At 40.1% G+C, this 20,675-nt stretch overlaps 1 protein-coding gene across 1 annotated transcript; it reads left to right on the top strand.

The window, feature by feature from the left end:
- Positions 1 to 3,242: 3,242 nt before the first annotated feature.
- LOC144537226 (protein NLRC3-like) lies at positions 3,243 to 11,486 on the top strand. Its single transcript, XM_078280762.1, is given in 9 exon segments — positions 3,243 to 3,388; positions 4,415 to 4,503; positions 5,261 to 6,660; positions 6,662 to 7,017; positions 7,640 to 7,813; positions 8,431 to 8,604; positions 9,766 to 9,939; positions 10,343 to 10,519; positions 10,736 to 11,486. Coding segments are annotated over 9 exon segments (2,706 nt in total). The 5' UTR covers positions 3,243 to 3,260; the 3' UTR covers positions 10,770 to 11,486.
- The last annotated feature ends 9,189 nt before the right edge of the window (positions 11,487 to 20,675 follow it).

Genomic DNA, 20,675 nt, shown 5'->3' with positions numbered 1-20,675 from the left:
TAGTAGGGTTGGGTACCGTTTGGATTTTTACGATTCCGATGCCGAACCTGTACTTTGTATATGGCATTTAAAAAGTAGCCTACATTTACGGTAGCTAGCTAACGGTAGACTACAGAGAAAGGGGGATATTTTTACCTCCGTTTCGGAGCGACAGAAGGAAAATATGTCAGTCGACACATTAAGTGGAACCGAAATGAGGAACCAAAATTTGCGTTCTTATCCGGTCCGATTCCTACCAGTTGTGTAGGAACTGGTTCTGTAGTGGAACCGGGTTTCGGTACCCAACTGTAATTGGTAGATAATAAATCAGTGCAAACGGTTATACAACTGTTTAGAAAGCTCTTTAAATTCCCTGCTCAAACTTTGTATTTAAGTGATTCTAGTACGTAAGGAGCTTTCCTGATATCAGACAGAATTGTCAACTCATTTCACTTCGTTTCTATCTTCAATCTGATTTCATGATGGGGGAGCAACGGATTCTGCAGATGTTTTTACAGTTTTTAACGGTGATCCAGATTAAAACCTACCCTTCCTACCCTCACCTGTGGTCATGAAGGCTGGAGGTCATGACCGAAAGAACGAGATCCGGGGTACAAGCGGCCGAAATGGGTTTCCTCAGGAGGGTAGCTGGCGTCTCCCTTAGAGATAGGGTGAGAAGCTCAGTTATCCGTGAGGAGCTCGGAGTAGAGCCGCTGCTCCTTCACGTCGAAAGGAGCCAGTTGAGGTGGTTCGGGCATCTGGTAAGGATGCCCCCTGGGCGCCTCCCTAGGGAGGTGTTCCAGGCACGTCCAGCTGGGAGGAGGTCTCGGGGGAGACCCAGGACTAGGTGGAGGGATGTCCAGCTGGGAGGAGGCCTCGGGGAAGACCCAGGATTAGGTGGAGGGACGTCCAGCTAGGAGAAGGCCTCGGGGAAGACCCAGGACTAGGTGGAGGGACGCCCAGCTGGGAGGAGGCCTCGGGGAAGACCCAGGACTAGGTGGAGGGACGTCCAGCTAGGAGAAGGCCTCGGGGAAGACCCAGGACTAGGTGGAGGGACGTCCAGCTGGGAGGAGGCCTCGGGGAAGACCCAGGACTAGGTGGAGGGACGCCCAGCTGGGAGGAGGCCTCGGGGAAGACCCAGGACTAGGTGGAGGGACGCCCAGCTGGGAGGAGGCCTCGGGGAAGACCCAGGACTAGGTGGAGGGATTATATCTCTAACCTGGCCTGGGAACGCCTCGGGATCCCCCAGTCGGAGCTGGTTAATGTGGCTCGGGAAAGGGAAGTTTGGGGTCCCCTGTTGGAGCTGCTCCCCCCGCGACCCAACACCAGATAAGCGGTGGAAGATGGATGGATGGATGGATCCAGATTAAAAATCTGTGGAACTCTGGGTCTGCAGATTCCCACACAGAGAAACATATCTGTTTGACTCTAACAATGTTTTAAGACGACACTGATGCGTAGCTCTGCCAACAATCTGGTTTTGCTGTTGCCTGATATCAGACAGAATTGTTATCTCGTTATACTCCGTGGAGGGGGCAGATCCAAAGGTCTGTACTAGGGCTGCACGAAAATATCTAACCAATTATTTTGACTGATATTGCAATTGCGATATGATTCACGATATCGGAGGGAATGATCATGTTTGTATCATTACTCTCATTTTCATAAAAAGTATTAAAATTAAAAATAAAGTGATTATAGTGTGATTTCTGCGAGGATCTGTACCAAACAAAGATGTTTCCTGTAGTCTGTAGGATAGGATTTGTAGGCCGGTACGTCTCTGCAGCACCACAATACTTCATTCAGACTGGTTAGACACATATTTGGCCTTCAACAAATATTGCGCCACCCCTGCAATTTGGATATTGCACTAGTCCGTGTTGCGATTTCGATTAATTGTGCAGCCCTAGTCTGTAGATTCAAAGGTCTGTACCCAGGCAAATAAAGGTTACCATTGTTTTTATGGCTCCACCTTAGTTCCAGCACACAGCTTGACAATGTTTGACAATGGCGTTTGTCCCGCCCATGCCGCTGATTGGCCAATTGTTGTGCTCATTGGATCGATTGTTTTTTTTCAAGCAAGTTCAGAGAGACTATAGAGTCGTCCCTTCTCTGCCAGTCGGCCACCATTTAATTACATTTTATTTATAGTATCAAATCATAACAAAAGTTATCTCAAGACACTTTACAATTAGAGGAGGACTAGACCACACTGTGATTTACAAAGAACCAACAATTCTAACAATTTCCCCAAGAGTGGCGAGAAACCTCGGACAGACCCAGGCTCTTGGTGGGAGGGGGCACAACAGAGACACTATACAGATACACAGACATAGAGAAATATGATAGATAATATCATCATCAATATCAATATCAGCTCTGCCTCTCCAGCTCCTCCCGTAGCTCTGGGTGGATGTCCTGACCTGACTTGAGTGTGAAGTAAACTGGGCTACACCGCGTCTCCCCCCCTCTGCAGCACTGTTGTCGGCCAATCAGGTGATGGAGACCAGAAAGTCTCCTATATGGTTCCAGGGCTTTGATTATGATGCTGCCTTCATCTGTTCCCCTCACTATTCAGCTGAGGGAGCAGCTAGGGTCGAGGTTTTTTTTACGTTTCTTCATTCGGATCCATTTGCGATCCGTTCTGAATAAACTAACAGCTTCGTCCTTGGTGCATTATTCATTAAGATCATTCTGAACAGATTTCTGCAGTTCAAACAACTCAAGAGTTGTAGTTGAGAACGATCATAATCACTGTTAATGTGTCGGGCCGGGCTGGGCTCGGACACAACGTGCACGGGCTTGGGTAGGGTCAGGCTTGATTTTTTTGGGCCCGATCTAAGCTCTACTCCCAACTCTCTGAAGTTTCTGTCTTCCTGAAGGTGTATTTAAACCCATGCTGAAAGCGTTGCGTTCAGCTGAACCTTCAACGTAAACAAAGATATTTCAGTCGCCTAAAACACAAACGCTAAAGCCTAGTTCAGCCTATCTCTCTCTCTGGGAAGTATGCAAAAGTGTGGCAGGCCCACCAACCTCCAAAAGGAGACCGTCCTGAAACAAAACATTCCCTAATCATGCAGCTCCCTAGATTCCCTGAATAAAATGGTAGTCCGGGGTTTCTTATACGACTGTTACTACAGCCAAATGCACAGCATATGCCAGGCATATTGTACTAGCGTGTTAGGCGAATCTTCTGAATAAACCTACAAATCCTTTGTTGTGAGCACACACAGTCAGTCAGTGTTTCTGTTTTACCTCTCAGACTGACTTCAGATCAGAAGATGAGTGATGTGGAGGAAGAGGAGGACGGAGCAGAGTCTCTACTATCTGGCTGTCTGTCTATGAAGAGTGACCGGTCCAAAGATACACCTCTGAAGTTCAGTAATGAACCTCGACCCTCAGACACAAAGTAAGAGAACTGCTGCTAATGCCATTTTTGTTTTGCTTGTTTTTGTTTACTTTGTGTTTGTATATTAAAATGAATTAATAATTCATAAAAGTTTATTTGCTAACTGAAATTTAACAAATCTTTTGTGACAAAGAGAAATCATTTGTGCCATCGTCCTCTTCGTATCTGTGACACCTTTCAGTCATCTAGAAAAGCTGTAATCTAATCTAAGAGGACTCATACACATTTTTAATCCTCCTAATTATTGACACTAGCAGTTTGTTTGTGCATTTAGAGCTTCAATAATGGCTTAAAACGAGAATTTATCAAAGATTCAAGAGATAAGAATAAAAACATCTTGATGTTTGCAGAGTTCAGTACAACACACAGAGAGCAGGGTCTCTAGTATCACGCTGTCTGTCTATGAAGAGTGACCGGTCCAAAGATACGCCTCTGAAGTTCAGTAATGAACCTGGACCCTCAGACACAAAGTAAGTAAGAGAACTGCTACTAACTCATTTATATGACACATTTTCAGTTTGCTCTGCCAATGTTTTCAGTTGTTTGTGTTTGTATAACTATAAATTAAAAGCTTTCAGCAGATAATAAAAAGGGAAGAAAATGGTCAAATGTAGTTTTGGACCACTTCTGTTATTAAAAAGTCATAGTATAGTTGCCGGGTTGGCTCAGCGGGTAGAGCAGGAGCACATATACTTGGAGGTTTATGCCTCAATGCAGAGGTCCAGGGTTCGGGTCCAACCTGTGATGATTTCCTGCATTTCTTCCCCCTCTTTCTCACTTATCTGTCCTGTTGATTAAAGGCGGAAAAAGCCCCAAAAAATAATCTTAAAAAAACAAATGTAGTTTTGGACCACTTTGGCTTTGAATCATGCCTTCATTTGATAGTTGTCAATAGAAAGTGACAGGAAACAAATCTGGACTTAAACCAGAGAATCACTGTTACATGATGTGTTTCTTAGACAAAGGTTGATATTTTTCAGCAGTAATCAACAAATCATTTTAGTTTTTAAAGAAATGTCTTTACAGAAAGAGGAGTGATGTTTCTAAGGAGCAGCCTTCCAGATCCCGAACCAGAACTAGACTGCAGACAGCCGGTCAGACCAGCACTGTTCAAAGTAAGTCTGAACATCTGTCTGCTGATATTTTCATGTCTGAAAACACGACTTGTTTTAATACAGTGACATTTATGGTGTTGCACATTTGACAATGGCTGTGCATACAGCTTGCCGTTTAACATCATTATAAATATTACATTTTAAAGGTGCAGTAGGTAAAAACTACCTTTCTGTCATTTTTGCTGAAACTGACCCTATGTTCAAGTAGAACTACATGAAGCTGGTCATTTAAAAAAAATCTGGCTCCTCTGGCTCCACCTACAGCCTGGAGTGAGATATACAAACATCCACAGCTCCCTGTTCAGATGCACCAATCAGGGCCAGGGGGGGTGTCTTACTGTTCAGATGCACCAATCAGGGCCAGGGGGGGTCTCTAACTGTCTGTCAATCACTGCTTATGCACACACATTTATTCTCCCTTGTGGGGGGAGGGGCTTAGGAGAGCGTTTTGGGCTTTAGCGGAAAGGGGGGGAGGGACTGAGAAGAATTGATGTTCACATTTTTTGGCTAAGACCTGGATCTTCACAATCCTACCTACAGCACCTTTAAGTCCACTTGAAATTCAACTACAGTTTTTTTTCTGCTCCAGCGAACATATCTGCTCTGTATCACTTCTCCTGTGTTGGGATGGAATGATGACTTTATAACCTTTACTTCTTTATATGTTCTCATATTGATTGTTTTCATATTTGTAATAAAAATAATCACCAGATTGACAACTTTTCTTGTTTGTCTCTCACCTTTGTCCTTTTGCCAGTGAATGTTGTGCAGCATAAACATAAGATCAGTGTGAAGAGGAAATGTGAACGTGTTACTGAAGGAGCTGATACAACAAGTGGAACTCCCCTCAACAGGATCTACATTGCGCTCTACATCACAGAGGGATGGAGTGAAGAAGTTAATACCCAACATGAGGTTTGGCAGCTTGAGACCAAGATGAAGACTTTCCATGACACTCCAATCAAGTGCTGCGACATCTTAAAAGCCTTACCTGACCAACAGAAACATATCAGAGTTGTTCTGATGATAGGAGTAGCTGGTATTGGAAAAACCATCTCAGTGCAGAAGTTCTGTCTGGACTGGACCGAGGATTTGGAAAACCAAGATATCAGTCTGGTAATCCCTCTTTCGTTCAGGGAGCTGAACTTGATCAAAGATGAGCAGTACAGTCTTCTCGAGCTGCTCCATGTTTTCCATCCAGCGTTACAGAAGCTCACAGCAGAGCCGCTCGCTGGCTCTAAAGTTCTCTTCATCTTTGACGGCCTGGATGAAAGCAGACTTTCACTGGATTTCAACAACAGGAAGGTTGTTTCTGATGTCACACAGAAGTCATCGATCAACGTGCTGTTGACAAACCTCATCGAGGGGAAGCTGCTTCCCTCGGCTCTCGTCTGGATAACTTCCCGACCTGCAGCAGCTGATCACATCCCTCCTGCGTGTGTCGACAGGGTAACAGAAGTACGAGGCTTCACTGACACCCAGAAGGAGGAGTACTTCAGAAAGAGAGTTGGTGATGAAAAGCTGTCCAGCAGAATCATCTCCCACATCAAGACATCCAGGAGCCTCGACATCATGTGTCTGATCCCAGTCTTCTGCTGGATCACTGCTAAAGTTCTGGACCACATGTTGACTACAGACCAGATAGGAGAGCTGCCCAAGACCCTGACTGACATGTACTCACACTTCCTGCTGGTTCAGACCAAGAGGAAGAAACAGAAGTATGCAGAGGGACATGAGATGAGTCCACAGGAGCTGATGGAGGCTGACAGGGAAGTTCTTCTGAAGCTGGGGAGGCTGGCGTTTGAGCAGCTGAAGAAAGGAAACATCATGTTCTACCAAGAAGACCTGGAGTGCTGTGGTCTGGATGTCACAGAGGCCTCGGTGTTCTCAGGAGTTTGTACACAGATCTTGAATAGAGAGAGTGTGATCTTCCAGAAAACAGTCTACTGCTTCGTTCATCTGAGTGTTCAGGAGTTTCTGGCTGCAGTTTACTTCTACCACTGTTACACCAACAGGAACACAAAGGTACTGGAGGACTTACTGGGGAAGATGCCTCTGGATGTCTACTTGCAGAATGCAATGGAGAAATCCCTTGAAAGTAAGAATGGCCACCTGGACCTGTTTGTCCGCTTCCTTCATGGCCTCTCTCTGGAGTCCAAACCAGAGACTCTTAGGAGGCCTGGTGGGTGAGACAGACAACAGTCCAGAAGTCATTCAGAGAGTCATCAACAACCTGAAGAAGATGAACAGTGAAAACATCTCTCCTGACAGAAGCATCAACATCTTCCACTGTCTGACGGAGATGAATGACCTCTCAGTCCATCAGGAGATCCAAGAGTTCCTGAAGTCAGAGAACAGATCAAAGAAGAAACTCTCTGATATCCACTGCTCAGCTCTGGCCTACATGCTGCAGATGTCGGAGGTTCTGGATGAGTTGGATCTGAAGAAGTACAGCACATCAGCGGAGGGACGACTGAGAATGATTCCAGCTGTGAGGAACTGCAGAAAGGCTCTGTAAGTCCAGATTTGATTAACATTATAAATCAATGTATATGAATGAAACCTTTATTGCCCAGAGGGGAATTTGTTTTGCACTCAGGGAGCCACATTGCAAATTAAGCACAGACAACAGTAAACAATTACAGTAAAAAACCACACCAAACATCCAACAACATTGAAGACGTAGAGGATACAGAAAACAGAACATAAACAACAACAACGCAGCAATGGTGGTGACATGCAATCATCAGTCCAATATCTAATGAACCTGACAGCAGCAGGTAGCAAAAAAAAAATCATCTTTTCTAACTGTAATTGTTCACTGAGTTTTCCAATAAAGATGACCTCATGCTAAGTTTGTGGAGACAGACATGGGATCATATCACACTGACAGACTGTGGACATTATGGATGTAACTACATTTCCTCATTTCATATGCAAGATTAAAGCAAAACAAAGATTAAAGTCAGGTATGAGAAAGAGAAATGAGCATTGGTTCATGTCAAACACAGTCAGAAAAGATTAGTTGAAACACTGTGAAGAGAAAATGTTCATCAAAACTGTTTTATCATCAAATGCATGAGATAAATTTAAAGTGTTGTCTTTTATAGTTACATTAATAAATGTGTTGTGACAGACTTTCTGGCTGTGGACTCTCTGAGGCTCACTGTGAAGTCGTGGCATCAGCTCTGAAGTCCAACCCCTCCCATCTGAGAGAGCTGGACCTGAGTAAGAACAACCTGCAGGACTCAGGAGTGAAGCTTCTGTCAGCTGGATTAAAGAGTCCAAACTGTCGACTGGAGACTTTGAGGTAAGTCCACTGACTGTAACTTGTTAATTAAGCCCATTTTTGACCAAAGACTAGCGACGAGACAAAATCGTCTTAGAACGTTGCAGGAAATAATTTGCAGCGGTCTGATCCGGCCCGTCTCAGCTCGACTCATGCCAGCCGATGGTGTTGCTGTAACTCAGCTGGTCAAGTCTCCAGTGGTTGGTTTTAGACCCGTTTCAACAGCCAATAGAGAAGTCAGCTTGTAATGTCAGCTAATAACTATAGAAATAAAATGTTCCATGATTCATTTTATTTTAATTTTATAAAATGAACAATAATTAACTTATTTAAAGGGAGTTAGGAGGAGACAGTGTTGAGATTTATAATAACATGTAACTGTATGGATCATAGTATAGTATAAAGGTTAAGTTGTTAATACATATAACATTTAGGCTCCAGGTAATCACGTATTGTATCTGCTGAACCATAACATTTATTTGATAAACCAACCAGATTTAAATGACAAAGCGGGGCTGCACTTCATCTGTATCATCTTCCACTATTAATGAGAGCTCTTTTTCAGTTTTTAACCTGCGTCCTATTGGGTCAGGTATCATTCATTGTCTTCTAAAGTTACATAATTTATTCTTTTTCAGAATGTATCGCTGCAGTTTGTCAGAGATCAGCTGTGCTCGTCTGGCCTCAGCGCTGAAGTCCAACCCCTCCCATCTGAGTGAGCTGGACCTGGGTAACAACGAGCTGCAGGATTCAGGAGTGAAGCTGCTGTGTGGTTTTCTGGAGAGTCCACAATGTAGACTGGAGACTCTGGAGTAAGTAGAGGGTTTAAGTCAGTCCATGCTGGATTCAGCAGTATTAAACGAAACACAATTAGTATCAAAGCAACGATCCGGTATTTCCTGTAAACTTTCAACCTTCTCAGTGAAGTTGTGAGAGGTGAATGGTGACAGGCCTCAGGATTGGACAGAGAGAGAGAGAGAGCAGTCAGCCAATCAGATGAGCCAGAAGCTTGTTGTGATGATGTTTGAGTTGATGAAGAGGACTGTTGTTTTCTTTATGTCTGCAGGAAATAAAGCTGGATTACTGCTGACAGCATCACAACGTCTACAGAGACATCAAACTGTCCAATCATCAAATCTCATGTTAAAGTGTTTGTACTCTCATTTCAACACTAAACTATTGATCAGTTCACCTTTTTCACAGCTCTGAGATCAGTCTGAATGAAGCCTGCAAAATACTTATTTTATAGAACCATCATTACATTTAGTAACCATGCAATCTGTATACAGACCAGAAGCTCTGCAGAAGTCCAGCAATCACAGCTGATGTTTTACTGTCATCCATGTATCGTTCCATTATCTTCCTACCACAGTTGGTTGAAGACTGACTGACCTTGTAGCATGGACAGACAGGGAGTCTGGTGTAGCTTTGACTGTCACTTGTGTTGTTTTTTCAGCAGTGGATTCAGCCACATTTGGTGCTCTAGTGAGTATTTGTGAGACAGTGTATGTGGGATTGAGTCTAAGTGTGTGTGAGTGTGTTCATGGTGATGAAGGAACATGTAACTCAGTGCAACAGCATGGTTCACTTATCTGTTTTTATGATATATCAGGCTGTGATGCACACAATATTTTAAGGATATTTATTTACTGTTGATTAGAGGCTGAACACAAGATTTGATGACAAGAACAACAATATACAAATGTGATAACTGTGTTAAACCACTTGGCCACTAACAGCCGACTACATCTTCATTGAAGTAGCAGCAAGTTGTCCTTAATATTAATAAAAGCTCTTTTTCACTCTTTGTATTATACCGTTTTTAACTTGCATCCTGTTGGGTCCAGGTGTTTGGAGTTTATATTTTCTAAACTTTCATTCTAAACCTTTAGGTCTGAACAGATTATTAAACATTGAACGATTTCAAGTGGGAGCATTGTCTTTTAAACTTACATAATTTATTCTTTATTCAGATTGTATCACTGCGGTTTGTCAGAGAGCAGCTGTGCTTCTCTGGCCTCAGCTCTGAAGTCCAACCCCTCCCATCTGAGGAATCTGGAGCTGGGTCTCAACAAGCTGCAGGATTCAGGAGTGAAGCTGCTGTGTGTTTTTCTGGAGAATCCACACTGTAAACTGGAGACTCTGAGGTCAGTTCACTGGCCCTTCATTACCATTCTAGCTCTAATGTTTTTAATTAATGATTGAACCTAATTTATGTACAAACATATGTTGTAAATATTCTTTTTTTCATAAATTAATGTTTTGCGTACTAAATTCAGTCTGCAGTCACAAAATACTTGTTAAAGAAACTGTAGAAAATTGTGTACTGTTATTTTTGGTAAATGGTCACCTGTATACAGAAGACCGTCTACACTAATATTGATTTTAAATTGATCAAGTTTACTTTTTGAAGTAGAAATATTTCTTTGGTTTCTGTTAACTTTAATGTGTTTTTACAAATCTCATTTACAAGCTCATTGATTTAAAACCTCAACACATCTGATTGGATTATAAATGGATTTGTATCTAATTCATGTATTCTTCATTCAGTTTGAATCGCTGCAGTTTGTCAGAGATCAGCTGTGCTTCTCTGGCCTCAGCTCTGAAGTCCAACCCCTCCCATCTGAGTGAGCTGTGGCTGTATAACAACAACAACCTGAAGAAGTCAGATGTGAAGCTGCTGTCTAACCTGAAGAAGAGTCCACACTGTAGGCTGGATATTCTGGGGTAAGTAGAGGGCTGGTAGCTCAGTGTGTCTCTCCAGTATGTTAACATAAGAGCTGAAAGGAAGCAGGCTACACTACACAGCCATTTGTTGTCCGAATTGGACTGAAGTCCCTGCTGGTCTTTATACTGGATGTGCTGCATCTCTGAATGACAGCTGATGAAGGGAGTCTTTGTAAACACTCATTTTTCACTTCTGTTGGCTTCTTCTCTCATCAGATGGAATTGGCGGTGGGGATCTGTGTCAGAGTGATCAGAAAGTTTGATGTGTTGAGACATTATGTGGAGTCCACCATCATCCCTGTTTGTTCCTCTGGATCTGACAGAGTATCAGTATTGTGTATGGACTGCTCTGCTGCTGCTCTCTCTACACAGTCTTTGCAGACACACTGAGACTCCTGCTTCACACTCAACCACCTCCTCCACCCTCCACCTGGACCTGGGTTTCATCTTCTCTTTATTCAGTCAGATGTTCTGAACCCAAAGTGCCTCTGCAGATTAGTTCTGTTTATAAACAACTGTACATTAACACATTTAAATAGATATGTCTGCTTTGCTTTCTGTTGCAGCTTCATCCTGTGGAACAATGCAGTATTGCAGTTAATTCCCACATATTTCTAAATAATATAAGTTCAAATTGCATGTATGAAGTTACTTAATTACCACCAATACCAGCCGATTCTTATATTATAACAGATACATATTTGCTTGTAACAAACAGAAGATAAAACCTGAATTGAATCAAGACTACTGAAGTTTCTCAACCGACTACAAACAGATTATGTCTGGATATTGATATTTTATTTTGGAAATCATTTTTGATGTGAAGTGATTAACATGCGGACTGTAGTTTATATTATTGATCGTGTGTCTATAAAAAATATTGCAAGTACACAGGAAAATAATCTTGACTCTATTTTTGCTGAAAAAGAAATTAATCGTTTTTTTTATTTATTACAGTTTGATGTGACTCAGCTAGTTTTTACATCATTTATATATATATATATATATATATATATATATATATATATATATGTAAACACAGACACATGTAGTCAACTTGTGGATCTTCTTTTCCTCAGAAATAAATGTTGAAGCAGCTGTTATCCCCACAGTTCATGTTCTGCAGCGTGTAAGTGTAAAGATGTTGAGATGTACACTGTGGCACTTGATAAAACTGTAGATATGTGATTCGTATTTTATGGGTTTTTTTTGTCATGAAGTTTGTTAACCTTTATTTTTTTTGTTATGTATGTAACTGCTCCTTTTGTATATTAAAATGTGTTGTTAAAAAAACTAAGTGTAATGTTTTTTGAGTCATAGTCGAAAAGAAGTCGAAAAAAGTCATAGTATAGTATGTCAAAAAAAATCATAAAAGAATCATAGTATGTCAAAAAAAGTCAAAAAAAGTCATAGTATAGTATGTCGAAAAATCATAAAAAAGTCATAGTATAGTATGTCAAAAAAAATCATAAAAGAATCATAGTATGTCAAAAAAAGTCGAAAAAAGTCATAGTATAGTATGTCAAAAAAATCTAAAAAAAAGTCATAGTATAGTTTGTCGAAAAAAAATCTAAAAAAGTAATAGTATGTGGCCAGGTTGGGTCAGTGGGTAGAGCAGGCGCACATGTACTTAGAGGTTTATGCCTTGATGCAGAGGTCCAGGGTTCGAGTCTCTCCCCTTTCTCATCTAGCTGTCCTGTCAGAAAAAGTCACACCATAGTATGTCGAAAAAATCATAAAAAGTCATAGTATCGTATGTTGAAAAAATCATAAAAAAAAGTAAAAAAAAGACAAATATTATAGTATATCTAAAAAAAGTCATAGTATAGTATGTCAAAAAAAGTCATGGTATATTTTGTCGAAAAAAGTCACAGTATGGTATGTCGAAAAAAAAGTTTTAAAAAAGTCAAAAACTATTTGAAAAAAAATCAAAAAAAAGTCACAAAAAAAGTCACAAAAAAGTCTTAGTATAGTATGTCAAAAAAATCACAGTATGTCAAAAAAATCAAAAAGTCTTAGTATAGTATGTTGAAAAAATCATTTAAAAAAATCATCGTACAGTATGTCAAAAAAAGGCGGGAAAAAAGTCATAAAAAGTATGTCGAAAAAAGTCATAGTATCATATGTTGAAATAAATCATTAAAAAATCATATAGTATGTTGAAAAAAAGTCATAGTATAGTATGTCAAAAAAAGTCGAAAAAAAGTCATGGTATGTTTTGTCGAAAAAAGTCGAAAAAAAAGTCGAAAAAAGTCGAAAAAAAGTCGAAAAAAGTCGAAAAAAAGTCATTGTATTGTATGTCGAAAAAACTCATAAAACAATCATAGTATAGGATGTCGAAAAAGTCATAGTATTGTATGTCAAAAAAACACAAAAGTATGTCAAAAAAAAGTCATGTCGAAAAAATCACAGTATGGTATGTCGAAAAAAGTCCAGAAAAAAAGTCATAGTATATCATGTCGAAAAAAAAGTTGAAAAAAAATCAAAAAAAAGTTAAAAAAAATCAAAAAGTTAAAAAAAAAGTCATGGTATATTTTGTCGAAAAAGTCATAGTATAGCATGTCGAAAAAAGTCGAAATTTTTTTTTTTTAAAAGTCGAAAAAAAAGTCATAGTATGGTATGTCAAAAAAATAGTATCATAGTATTATATGTTGAAATAAATCATTAAAAAATCATTGTATATCATGTCGAAAAAAAAGTCATGTCGAAAAAATCACAGTATGGTATGTTGAAAATAAATCTAAAAAGTCATAGTATAGTATGTCGAATAAAATCATAAAATCATAAAAATCGTAGTATAGTATGTTGAAAAAAAATCATTAAAAAATCATCATATAGTATGTCAAAAAAATTCGAGAAAAAAAGTCATGGTATGTTTTGTCGAAAAAAGTCGAAAAAAATCATTGTATAGTATGTCGAAAAAAATCATAGTATAGTAAGTTGAAAGAAAGTCATGGTATATTTTGTTGAAAAAAAGTCATAGTAATGTATGTCGACAAAAGTAGAAAAAAAGTTGAAAAAAAATCATAGTATAGTATGACAAAAAAAGTCATGTCGAAAAAATCATAGTATGGTATGTCGAAAAAATCATTAAAAAATCATCATATAGTATGTCAAAAAAAGGCGGGAAAAAAGTCATAAAAAGTATGTCGAAAAAAAAGTCAAAAAGGTCATAGTATCGTATGTTGAAATAAATCATTAAAAAGTCATAGTATAGTATGTCAAAAAAACACACAAGTATGTCAAAAAAAAAGTAAAAAAGAGTAACAGTATTTCGAAAAAAAATAATTGTATAGTATGTCGAAAAAAGTCATACTAAAAATGTCAAAAAAATAGTATCATAGTATCGTATGTTGAAATATCATGTTGAAAAAAGCCAAAATAATATAAAATCATAGTATGTCGTAAAGATCATAAAAAAATCATAAAAAAATCATAATATAGTATGTTGACAAAATCGAAAAAAAGTCTAAAAAAAGTCAGAGTATAGTATGTTAAAAAAAGTCTAAAAAAAGTTAAAAAATAGTAAAAGAAAACTCGAAAAAAAGTCGAAAAAAAGTTTTAAAAAAGTCGAAAAATTAGGAAGATATTCACAGATTCAAACTTCTGGGATCAGTTCTCTGTTTTCAACACGTTATACTATGACCTTTTTTCGACATAGTATACTACAGACTACACTAGGACCTTTTTTCGACATACTATACTACAGGCTACACTAGGACCTTTTTTCGACATAGTATACTACAGGCTACACTAGGACCTTTTTTTCGACATACTATACTACAGGCTATACTAGGACCTTTTTTTCGACATAGTATACTACAGACTACACTAGGACCTTTTTTCGACATACTATACTACAGACTACACTAGGACCTTTTTTCGACATACTATACTACAGGCTACACTAGGACCTTTTTTCGACATAGTATACTACAGACTATACTAGGACCTTTTTTCGACATACTATACTACAGACTATACTAGGACCTTTTTTCGACATACTATACTACAGACTACACTAGGACCTTTTTTCGACATACTATACTACAGACTACACTAGGACCTTTTTTTCGACATAGTATACTACAGACTATACTAGGACCTTTTTTCGACATAGTATACTACAGACTATACTAGGACCTTTTTTCGACATACTATACTACAGACTATACTAGGACCTTTTTTCGACGTACTATACTACAGACTACACTAGGACCTTTTTTCGACATACTATACTACAGACTACACTAGGACCTTTTTTCGACATACTATACTACAGACTACACTAGGACCTTTTTTCGACATACTATACTACAGGCTATACTAGGACCTTTTTTGAGTTATTTTTGACATACCACACTATGACTTTTTTTGACTTTTTTCAACACACTATACTATGGCTTTTTACTTTTTTCCAACATATTTTGACTTATTGTCTTTTTCGACATACTATACTATGATTTATTTTTTACTTTTGACAGTATACTCTATTTTATGTTTTGACATATTATACTATGACTTTTATGTTTTGACATATACTATGACTTTTTTGGACTTTATTTCAACATACTATACTATGACTTTTTTTTTATAATGTTTTGACATATTAATCTGTGACTTTCTTCAGCATTCTATACCATGACTTTTTTTTACTTATTTTCAACATACCATACTATGACCTTTTTGGACTTTTTTTTGACATACTAAACTATGACTTCATGTTTTTCGACATACTTACAGGATGACTTTCGACATACTTACAGGATGACTTTCTTTTGACATACTATACTGACTTATTTTTTCAACATACTATACTACACTACGACTTCTGTCACAGGCCGTACTACTGAATAAAATAAAAAAAAGACCAAAATAAAGCACTTTATTCACATGAGTACATATGTATAATGCACGTTTTATGTAATCATGATCAGGTTCTCCATTAGAGGGTTCATTTGAACACTGAAGTTCTGTCAGCTGGATGGAGCGCCCGGATCGCCGTGGTTATACGGACGCTTCTTCATGATGTCTTCAAACAAAAAGACATCTGTCCTTTCCTTCTCTGGTGGTTTAGGATACTGTGATGAGCCTGGTGGGTCAAAAAAGTCAGTCTAGTATGTCCAAAAAAGTCATAGTATGCATGTCAAAAAACGTGATAAAAAGTCATAGTATAGTATGTCAAAAAACGTGATAAAAAGTCATAGTATAGTATGTCAAAACGTGATAAAAAGTCATAGTATGCATGTCAAAAAACGTGATAAAAAGTCATAGTATGTCAAAAAACGTGATAAAAGTCATAGTATGCATGTCAAAAAACGTGATAAAAAGTCATAGTATGCATGTCAAAAAACGTGATAAAAAGTCATAGTATAGTATGTCAAAACGTGATAAAAAGTCATAGTATAGTATGTCAAAAAACGTGATAAAAAGTCATAGTATAGTATGTCAAAAACGTGATAAAAAGTCATAGTATGCATGTCAAAAACGTGATAAAGTCATAGTATGCATGTCAAAAAACGTGATAAAAAGTCATAGTATGCATGTCAAAAACGTGATAAAAAGTCATAGTATGCATGTCAAAAAACGTGATAAAAAGTCATAGTATGTATGTCAAAAAACGTGATAAAAAGTCATAGTATGTGGAATAAAGTCAGCGCTAGCGGCACAGAATTAGCCTAAAAATGCTAACCAATGAAAGTAAAACAGTTTTACTTCTGTCTGATCATGTTTAGTCAGTTACGTGAGCGTTCCTGTAAGAAGACAAGTGTAACCAGAAATGCTTTAAATGTAAATCCCCCAAAACTTCCATGGCACTTACTACTCAACCCAAAGTCCCGTTTAAATTAAAACAGACAACAACAACAACAACCACCACCATTTATAATATTTTAATCTGCATCACTTTAAACAACAAAATCCCTGTAAACATTACAAAATCAGCACCTGTGTCATCGGAGGATACAAAGTGGTCCTGGCTTGACAAGAAGAGTGAAAAGTTAACGCAGGCGGACATCTAAAACGATAAATAACCTGCAGTTTGGATTTAAACAAAGACAGGGTAACGTGTTTACCTTTTTAAGGATCAAATGATGTTCCATTGTGACATTTAAGAAGCTTTTTTACCCACATAACTGATCTTTAAACACTTCTAGATACCTGTACATACTTCAGAGCCGTGTTTTTAATCACACAAACAAACAACTAACCTTTAAGAGCTGCAAACGTTTCCGTTTCTGAATCATCTCGCACTCACAACCTTTAACATCAGAACATTTTTATTAATAACTCCACAGGCAGACTGATCTCATGAAGTGGCGTATGTATGACACGCCAATTGGTACGCCATTTTGGCGTGTTATCAAGATGCATAATTGCTTTTTAGCGTGTATATCAACGCTGTTTGGCCTCCGATTGCGTGTCAATTTACGCTGTAGCGAGTAGTATGAAAGCCCGAAAATCTGCATAGGGAGGTTGGTTGAGGTGGTGGATGGGTCAACACAGGACTTTCACTGTCGTTTTCTTCTTTTACTAAACCCAACCGTCCCGTTATCGTTTTCCTAAACCCAACCGTCCCGTTATCCTAAACCCAACCGTCCCGTCATCGTTATCCTAAACCCAACCGTCCCGTTTTCCTAAACCCAACCGTCCCGTTATCCTAAACCCAACCGTCCCGTTATCCTAAACCCAACCGTCCCGTTATCGTTATCCTAAACCCAACCGTCCCGTTATCGTTATCCTAAACCCAACCGTCCCGTTATCGTTTTCCTAAACCCAACCGTCCCGTTATCCTAAACCCAACCGTCCCGTTATCCTAAACCCAACCGTCCCGTTTTCCTAAACCCAACCGTCCCGTTTTCCTAAACCCAACCGTCCCGTTATCGTTTTACTAAACCCAACCGTCCCGTTTTCCTAAACCCAACCGTCCCGTTATCGTTATCCTAAACCCAACCGTCCCTGTTATCGTTATCCTAAACCCAACCGTCCCTGTTATCCTAAACCCAACCGTCCCGTTATCGTTTTCCTAAACCCAACCGTCCCGTTATCGTTATCCTAAACCCAACCGTCCCGTTATCGTTATCCTAAACCCAACCGTCCCGTTATCGTTATCCTAAACCCAACCGTCCCGTTTTCCTAAACCCAACCGTCCCGTTTTCCTAAACCCAACCGTCCCGTTATCGTTTTACTAAACCCAACCGTCCCGTTATCCCTAAACCCAACCGTCCCGTTTTCCTAAACCCAACCGTCCCGTTATCGTTTTCCTAAACCCAACCGTCCCGTTATCGTTATCCTAAACCCAACCGTCCCGTTATCGTTTTCCTAAACCCAACTCGTCCGCTGTATACAGCGTAGACATACACGCAGATAGCTCAAAATGCGTACAGATAACACGCCACTTGGCTTGAGAAAGTGGCGCGTATGTTTACACAGTCATGATGTCACGTTGCCACAGGAGATGATTTCACTGAACAACACACGAGTTATATCAGTAAAAGCAGCGGCTGTATGGGTTGTTTTTGGGATGAATCGCTGGTTTACATGGTCTTTAAATGCTGTCACACCCCCAGTCAAATGCATCAACATTGGGAGGATAGAAAAGGCTCATTTCAATCAGCAGTAAGTAGTTTGTGATCTTAAGGCTCTGACACACCAACCCGATTATCGGCTGTCAGACAGTCTGGCGAGGTCGCTGACTCCAGTCTGTTCGGTGTGCTTCGTGCTGTCGTCCGTTGGAGGAGCCGTCGGCCTTCATTTGGGACGATTTGACTTGTTGAATCGGCCAGTGGGCAGTCGGACTCAATGACCAATCTGATTGGTGGAGTGCTAGCCCTTGACTAGCGAATCCGTGCACGAGAAACCCGGAGCTGACTACGCCAGTATCTTCTTATTACTAGCCATCGTATTTTCTTCCGTTCAGCGAGTAATGACAACAACGATCCTTCTTGACTACTATCACCACTCTCTGATGAAAACGATGACCGATGACAGCGTGCTCTGTGTTAACGAGGTCTAGAGAGATGTTCCGTCATTTCCGGTTTTCATTTTTTGGGCGACAATACAGATTAGCGGCGCCTGCTGTTATGGAGACGTATTACTTCTCGCGTATGCTCAAGTCGGCGTCGCATCGGTGTGTTCTGAGGCACTTTTTGGACCTCGGGGAGCCGACTGATCAGTCCGACGGCCTTTCCTGCCGACGGTCGGCCTTTGGGTTGGTGCGTCAGAGCCTTTAAACAACTTTCATTTAAAAAAAAAAAAAAACGAACAAGGGAAAAAAGGGTTCCTACACATTTGTTTGAAATATTCACACTTCTGGATCACCAGGTTATTGTTACAAGAACATATTTGCCATTTTCATGCACATAAAAAGTCACTAAATCTGAAAAGTCAAGCTGAAAATCTCTTCCCCCCCTCCCAAAAAAAACTTTTCCTGATCTGGAAAATTCCCAGAGTTGATTTCAAACAGTTCAGGGAATATGTAGGAACCCCGGAGGGAGAGAGAGAGAAGCACCAGGTTTCAGAGTCCCTCATTCATCAACTACAGACATCACAGCACCATGAGACGTCCCTCTGTCTGTCTCTGGGAAGTTAATACAAAATTACACAGGTGTAAAGTAAGAAAAGTAGAGACCAGGAACAGGAACACCAGCAGGAAGATGGAGTTAAAAGAGGCTGGTATTGCTTTAAGTCGGGCCGAGAGTCTGTGTGATTCTTCTTCTAGGCACCAGAACTCACATCAGAAAATAGAGTCAAAGTGTGATTGTTGGTACGTTACTAAAAGGCTTTAACAAGAGGAACTCTCCGAAAAACTATAAAGATGATATTTATACTGATTGGACATCACGTAGAGGAGGCAGTACAGTCATTTGAATTCCTCTAAACGGAGGGGGGAAAAAGTCGGAGAGGATCCTCTGTGGGAGTTTTTTTTATTTTTTAAATACACAACCAGGGATGCACCGAATCCAGGATTCGGATACGGCTGAATATTGGGCTTTTTGACGGGGTTGGGTTTCTGCCTAACCTTATTCCACCAAACTGAACCCTAAGCTTGCACTCCGCGCGCTACGCTGGTCGACGTGATGACGGCGCCGTTGATTACAGGAAGGTGTTTACGTAGGTGGAGCTTCAATGCAGCAGGCTGAGAGGAAGTGGAAATGGAACTGGTGAGCAGAAAAAGTGTTGTTTGGCAGTACTTTCAGTCAAAAGAAGGCCATTCAAGTCCAGCTACATGTTCAATCTGCAATGCTGATTAGTCTGGTGGTGGCGAGGACCCTAAACAATACACAACATCACCGCTGTTACAACATCTGGTATGAAACATCTGGAAGAATACGAGCTGAGCATGAAGGAATCTACAGACAGCAGCCAGAATGCAGCAACTTCAGGTACGGCAAAGGAAGGACAGTCACTGTTTACTTCATTAATGTGTTGACTGTGTTCATGGACTGAGGACGGGACGAGGACTCAGCAGAACCTCAACCAGGGGATTCAGGATTCAGCTGAACCCCAAAAATCTGGATTCAGTGCATCCCTATTTACAACATCATGCAGAAAGTTAAAAGACGCTCTGCTGATCTACTGACAGGACTGTTGACTGTCCTGTAAAAAGGACTCAAGGCACAGCGGGGGGGTGGGGGGGTGGTTCAACATCTACAAACATCTCAGGACTATTTAACATTTTAGGAAAGGTTTCTCGTTGCACTCTCCCCCGCGCTACACTCGTATGCAAGCCGCGTTGTCCGCTCGGTCCAGCAGCTTTTAGCTGCACGTCCGAAAACTCCTGTTCAATTAAATCAATTATCTGCAATAAATCAGTTCACAGGAAAACTATTCCAAACGTTCTTGTAGTTCTTGCAACAATTTGCACTTTGTTCTTACAGGGAAAGATGTTTAGCGTTTTCCGTTTCCAGCTTTTAAAACTAGAAGCCAGCTCTAGCTTGCTACAGTTAACTTTGACTGAAAACAAACTGCTCCAACCCAAACGAAAAGCACAGACGTAGAAAACAAACTGGACCGAGTCGACCAGTACGAGTAGAGAGACGGGGAGAGACGACGGGACAAACAGCAGAGCGACAGAGGAGGAGGAGAATATAAAGCGCCGTTCACTGAGGAAAAAAAGCACGTGTTTCACGACAGGAAACTCAAACTACAGCCAGAC

The sequence above is a fragment of the Sander vitreus genome, chromosome 22, assembly GCF_031162955.1.
Source record: "Sander vitreus isolate 19-12246 chromosome 22, sanVit1, whole genome shotgun sequence".
Lineage (NCBI taxonomy): Eukaryota > Metazoa > Chordata > Actinopteri > Perciformes > Percidae > Sander > Sander vitreus.
The sequence above is the reverse complement of the archived record's forward strand: the minus strand, read 5'-3'. Positions and strand labels throughout refer to the sequence as shown.